Source organism: Myotis lucifugus, unplaced genomic scaffold (genome assembly GCF_000147115.1).
Source record: "Myotis lucifugus unplaced genomic scaffold, Myoluc2.0 scaffold_6358, whole genome shotgun sequence".
Taxonomy (NCBI): domain Eukaryota; kingdom Metazoa; phylum Chordata; class Mammalia; order Chiroptera; family Vespertilionidae; genus Myotis; species Myotis lucifugus.
The window spans coordinates 1900-8691 of record NW_005877406.1 but is presented as its reverse complement, the minus strand read 5'-3'; the positions used below and the strand labels follow the sequence as shown (position 1 = coordinate 8691).

The window sequence follows — 6792 nt, the reverse complement described above, 5'->3', positions numbered from 1 at the left end:
GTGTAGGTGGGGCGTTCGATGTCCAGGTTGCGGCGGCAGATGTCATAGATGGCTTCGTTGTCCACCATGAAGGCGCAGTCTGAGTGCTCCAGGGTGGTGTGGGTGGTCAGGATGGAGTTGTAGGGCTCGACCACAGCTGTGGACACCTGGGGGGCTGGGTAGATGGAGAACTCCAGCTTGGATTTCTTGCCATAATCAACAGAGAGCCTCTCCATCAAGAGTGAGGTGAAGCCGGAGCCGGTGCCCCCTCCAAAGCTGTGGAAGATGAGGAACCCTTGTAGTCCTGTGCACTGGTCAGCCTAGAAAGTGAAGGCGAAGAGAAATGTGGGGTATGAAGCACAGCTGACAAACGGGAAAGAACCAGCTTGTGCTGTTTCACCTTCCCTCCATGGGTCATAAAATCCTTGGAAGACTTTTTCCAAGAGCACAAAACAGGGCCTGATAAGGTCGGCCCACTCTCTCCTCCTCATCCCTCTTCCTCTCTAAAGTCTCCTGAGGTCTCTAACCAACAGCTCTCTTGAATCTTGTAACATAATCATGTTTGTCATCACCATTTGCCAGCTCTACCCATACCCGTGTCTCCCTGATTTAACTCCAGATATTTCTGGAGGGTTTCTCCAACAACCCAGGAACTTATCCCCAAAGTCAGTCACAGAGCCCTGGGCCAGCATGATTTGGATCCCTGCTTTTCGTAAGGCCTTCTGCCCTCACCCCTACAACACAAGGCCTTCATCACTTGGCCAGGCAGCCCACGGACAGGTTTGCCCTGGTGGCCATGCTGCCCAGGATTGGGCCTGTTGCTGTAGAAGATAAAGAAGACATCCAGCTCCGGGCTGCAGCTATACGCTGCCTCCCCTGACCAGGATGCAGGGCCCTGATCCTGTGTGTTTAAGACTTTTTCAGGAGGCTCTCCCAAGGGCTGAAGCTGCCCTTCCCCTATCTGGCCTCCAAACCACAACAAGAATCCCCAGCCTTTAGCCCTTCTCTCACCAGCTTCCGAATCCGGTCCAGCACCAGGTCAATGAGCTCCTTTCCGATGGTGTAGTGGCCTCGGGCGTAGTTATTGGCAGCATCTTCCTTGCCTGTGATGAGCTGCTCTGGATGGAAAAGTTGGCGGTAGGTGCCCGTCCGAACTTCATCTGCAATGAACAGAGGATTCGGCCCCACTCCTCTTGTAGCCTGGCTCCCAGAGCCCCAGGGTACCCAGGAGAAGTGGCATCTCTAGGCTCCAAGTCCTACCCTGGAGGAGCCCCATTCAGGTTGCTGCTATTGCCCTTGACTTTACGTGTTCATCAAGAAAAGGAAAGGGATGTGGGATAACATTGAAACTCTAGAGCTGAGTGACAGTGGCTCTGCAGATCTGGAGTTCTAATTGGCTGCAGTAACTGGGAACCACACACTCCAGTGCTATCCAGTTGTAGAGAAGGACTTGCTGTGGTGCCCGGGACAAGGCCATGGAAGAGATGGATCATCACTCACCAATCACAGTGGGCTCCAGATCCACAAACACAGCCCGGGGCACATGTTTTCCAGCCCCAGTTTCACTAAAGAAGGTGTTGAAGGAGTCATCCCCTCCTCCGATGGTCTTGTCGCTGGGCATCTGCCCATCTGGTTGGATTCCATGTTCCAAGCAGTAGAGCTCCCAGCAGGCATTGCCAATCTGCACGCCGGCCTGGCCCACATGGACTGAGATACACTCACGCTGAGCAGACAAATGGCAGAAAACACCCTCAGCAGAGAGAAACGTATCATACCTGGACACAATTCCTGCCTTCTTGCCTTCCTTGAGTGGTTCTCCGGCTGAGGGCAAAGTTTCTTGGACTCTGCTCTCCTTGCCCCACCCCCTGTGGCTAAGCATTTACAGGTGGCATTGAGGACCAACAGGCATTGGTTCTGGGGGCTGGGCCAAACCCCTCAGGGGAAGCAGAAGATGTGGGCAGTTCTCAGCTTATGGAGTCTTGCTCAGGGACTAAGCATCTTGAGGAATGTTGAGGGGATCAAATGAGTTTGGCAGAGAACCAAAGTCAACCCACTCATGTTCAGAAAGAAATTAGTGGCCACTGGTGAGGGAAGCAAGATCCAAGTGAAGTTTCAGGAGTCAAGGATAAGGAAGAGGTTTATAGAAGCAGAAAGAACTCTGGATTCATGTGACAGCCAGAAATGCCAGTGAGAAAGGAAAAAGAGGGCCTGGAATCGACATGCATGTGCTATCTTTCCTCTTGGGTGTGCATGGCTCTGGAGTGGGGTGGGACTGGAAAGAAAAGTCTTCCCTACATGATTCAAGGCTGGTGGTCAAAGAACCCTTGGCCCCTGAAACAGGACTTTTGGTCTAAGAAAAGAGAAAGGTCAGTGTCCTTCCTGGGGAGTCCCATGAGAATCAAGAAGGCTTGACTCTCTTGCTTCGGCAAAGATTTATTGAGCCTCTACTATGTACCGCACACTGTGCTGACACTGAGGACACATAACACCTATTACTCAGTCCCTGCCCTCCAGAAGCTCACTGTCTAAAGAAGGGAGAGTTTCGTAAGTTAACAGATGTGTGACAGTGTAGTCAGTGGGGTACCAGAGACGTCTCCCAGACCACTTCCCTGGGTACTACCAGAGTACTTCTCTGCTTGAGAAGTAATTTCCACAGACCTTACAAATAAAATGAGCGCATTTATCAAGTTTCCCCAAATTAAGGCTTAACAATACAGAGGATGTGAAGAAATGGGAACTCTTACACTGCTAGTAGAAGCCTAAAGTGATGTATCTCAAATTAAGAAGAATCATATAATGTGATACCATTTATATAACCAATACTATGCATCATTGACAGATAAATTTTTTTAAAAATATATTTTATTGATTTTTTACAGAGAGGAAGGGAGAGAGATAGAGAGTTAGAAACATCGATGAGAGAGAAACATCGATCAGCTGCCTCCTGCACATCTCCCAGTGGGGATGTGCGCGCAACCAAGGTACATGCTCTTGACCGGAATCGAACCTGGGACCTTTCAGTCCGCAGGCTGACGCTCTATCCACTGAGCCAAACCGGTTTCAGCGATTGACAGATAAATTTATATATTTACTATATAGTCTTGTAAAATGTATATATTGCAAAAATAAAGAAAGCAAAGGAAAGTATTAACCAAATTTGGAATAATGGTTCTCTCTGGTAGAGATGAATGCAATTGGAAAGCGATCCTTTTTCTTTCTTTCTTTTTTTTCTTTCTTTTTTTGAGATCCTATTTCTTAAAGTGGGTAACAGGTGTTCATTAGATTATTCTTTATAGCTTTTTACATATCTAAAATAGTTTGTACATTTTTTTAATGAGGATACTTTCTCCATAAATTTAACATGTCACTGACATTTTTATCCTATATAATAAAACCCTAATATGCAAATCGACCAACCGGTGGAATGACTGGTGGCTATGACGTGCACTGACCACCAGGGGGCAGACACTCAACACAGGAACTGCCGCCTAGTGATCAGTGCGCTACCACAGGGGGAGCGCCGCTCAGCCAGAAGCCAGGTTCACGGCTGGCTAGCACAGTGGCAGTGGTGGGAGCATCTCCCACCTCCGCTGCAGGTGGACAGTAAGGAGTGAGGGGTCCCAGACTTCGAGAGCCTTGGACTGCAGGGGAGGGGGGATCGGGCCTAAGCTGGCAGGAAGACATCCCCCGAGGGGTCCCAGACTGCAAGAGGGTGCAGGCTGGGTTGAGGGATAACCTCCCCCCCCCCCCCCGCAGTGCACGAATTTCATGCACCAGGCCTCTAGTATGATATAAGGGCCCTGACTTATGATTTTTAGATGACTAGGATTAATCCATAAATCATTTGTATCCCAGCCGCATTACTTCTGTACTTGCCTAGAGCAAGTCTTAGCCTCTCTGTTGATGTCCTCCATTATGACAGGGGGGCAATAATAAGAGCCCCCTCCTAGAATTTCTTTGAGGATTAAGTGAAGGAATGCATGCATGTTGCCTGCCTCATTTCATGACACATTCTAGGGTGCACCATATGTTGGGTCCCCCTACTAAACCCCTCAGCCCCTAATCACTGAGCATAGTAAGAGAAGTTAACGAATTAGTCTGGGAGGGATTTAAGGACACAGGAGTTCAGAAATCCGCAGGTCCAGAAGAGAGAGCTGACTCAGCTTCTCAGCTCACCAACCACCTGGCCAGGCCAGGGACAACTGCTGCACCTCCGAGCCTGGCCGGGCTCTGTCTACAAAGTCAGACACTGTCCTGCTGCCCTTGCTCCTTTTTCTTGACTGTGAAAATAGCACAATCTCGTACCTGTACCCAGCAGGCTTTGTCATTATGTTGATTAGGTCCCATATATTAAGCATTAATTAGTTCCAGAAACTATGCTAAATGCTTCACATACATTATCTCATTTGATCTTCACAACAGCCCCTTTGAGTAGGTATTTTTATTAACCCATTTTACAGATGAGGAAACTGACTCTCAAAGAGGTTAAGCAACTAGTTCAAGGTCATGAGCAAAATGAGGAATATTCAAAGCAGGGACAGCCTGGCTCCAACTATGTCCTTAACTGCTCTTCTATCCTGCCTGTGTGGGAGACAGGTTAAAGATATCAAATGATCCCACACCCAGACAACTCTGGGTAACTGGAAGCACCCTCCCTCTCCTTCTCCTCTCTCCCCTTCCTCCCTCCCCGCCTAATATGTAACTGCAGTTGGGCAGGGCTGTGAGGGTGTATCCCCACAGCTGGGAGATGGGACCACAGTGAATCTGCCATGGGGCCCAGGGTGTGTAGGGCAGTGCCTACATTTTGTGCTCCAGTCCTGCTTACCCCACACTCACTACCCCAAATTCAGAGCCCTTTAGCTGCCCTGTTCCTGAGTCCAGGCTCAGGAAACACACACACACACACACACACACACACACACACACACACACACACATCCTGGCTACCATCACCCTGTCCTTCTTCACCCCTGCACATACCCTCACATATCAGCACATTTGGGAAGGGGCACACACATCTGGAAGTCTCTTTTCCCCGTCCCTACCCCACCTGCCCACACACTGTAGCCCCATGAGTACCTGACTCCCAGAGATTCCTCACACCACCCACCTGGGCCTACTGGGACCCTCACTTGCATGCTTAGCACCCCATCTCTGCTCACCATGCTGTTTGGCTGAGTGCTGACTGGGGTCGTCTGTCTGCTGCTAGATGGAAAACAGGGATGGGTTCGTGAGAGACCCACAGCCTCTGGCCTCCTATACGCTCTGGTCTGCTCTCAGGGTGGAAATGTTGTTAGAAACATCCCCGGGAGGGCAGGCCTGTTGACTTGGTTACCAGGCAGCAGGCAAGTCCTGGTCCTGGGCCCAAATAGGGGAGGGAGGTGGAGTGTAGGTGGGGCTATGACGAGTCTGTGGCGAACTAGAACAAGGAGTCCTCGGACAGGAGATCAACCTCAGGGCCTTTGGGTGGGAGCTCTGTCATAGAACATAGGGAATAAGAGCTTGGTTTTAGCCTCAGCTCTAGCATTTAACTTTTTTGCCTCAATTTTCTCATCTGTAGAATGGGAAGAGGGGGAATTGTGAGGATTAAACAACATAAACTTTCTAAGTGCTCTGTCCAGAATTGCTGCTGTTCTCCATGGGGAAAACAAGCTGATGAGCAGGGCTCGGGGCTATTTGTCGGAGTCTCTCCCTATTTCAGTGCAAGTTGTTGCTGGTCTTGTCTGCCCTGATTTCTCCAACGAAGGACTCGCCCTATGGCCTTAGGCAAAGTTACGAAATAAAAATGTTAATCTCTCACATTTGTATTCTGTGTTGTAGTTCTTGAGGCTGCTTCACCCCTTATCTCCTTTGAGACCCTCAACTTTGTGAGGTAGCCAAGGTGGGGCCTCCATTCCCACGATGTCTTGCCCAAGGTCACATGGGGGTTAATCAGTGGTAGAATTAAGAATCTGGGACTCGAGCTCCGTGCTTCTCCGCTTTCCACATGGCAGAGTTGTCGCTGTCCCTCATCCCCATGCTGGGTCTCTGTTTTCTTCCTTCCCTTGTTCAGTTGCAGTGGTGACCATTCTCTTGCATACCCTCAACTCCCTGGCCTCCCTCTAGCTTCAGCAGCTTCATCTGACTAAACCACAACCCTACATAATTCATTTCTTCACCAAGTCTGTGCCTGTACTGACCCAGCGAAATAGGTGGAAAAACCCAGAACCAAGCTGATGAATCTGACTTCGAATTCATGACCTCAAATGGACCCTAATGCTGCCTGGAAACCACACAACATCTCGTCTGTCATTTTTCCAAATAGCAACCATGACCTGGAATAGGAATGCCATATTTAGCAAATAAGAGAATTTTATGTAGCAACCCTATCCAGGAAGTAGTTGCTACTGTGAAATTTCAGTCACTGTGGCAATTAGTGGGGCTTTTTCAGAGTCCTTCTCATCACAGTTTACTAGGGAGTGACCCTGAATATCAACATGGCTGACTCTGATTTGGGTTGTAGACTGAAGTCTTCTCTCTTCCACCTGGACCTAAGAGGCCAAGATCCCCAGAGAGAAGACACAGTCAACCAGCACTTCAAAGGTAAGGAAGCCCAGGCTCCTACAGGGCTGATTCATGAAGCCACAGACCTCAGGAATTGTCATCCTGGGAATTATTATTCAGATGGAGGAATTCAGGGCCTACCCACTAGGCCCCAAACTCTCTTATCTAGCACTTTGTTAACCTTTTTAAAACATGTTTTTATTTATTTCAGAGAGTGGAAGGAAGAGAGAGAGAAATATTGATGCACTGCCTCCTGCATGCCCCCTACTA

The 6792-nt window shown here is 49.1% G+C and overlaps 1 protein-coding gene across 1 annotated transcript; it reads right to left on the bottom strand.

Annotated features, from left to right (window-relative positions):
- Positions 1 to 5: 5 nt before the first annotated feature.
- Positions 6 to 5292, bottom strand: LOC102442050 (tubulin alpha-1D chain-like; the record flags this gene model as incomplete). Its single annotated transcript, XM_006109143.3, has 4 exons — positions 5142 to 5292; positions 1480 to 1702; positions 991 to 1139; positions 6 to 299 (listed from the first exon to the last, which is right to left on the bottom strand). Coding segments are annotated over exons 1-4 (669 nt in total), but the record flags the coding sequence as incomplete, so codon positions are not given.
- Between the last annotated feature and the right edge of the window lie 1500 nt (positions 5293 to 6792).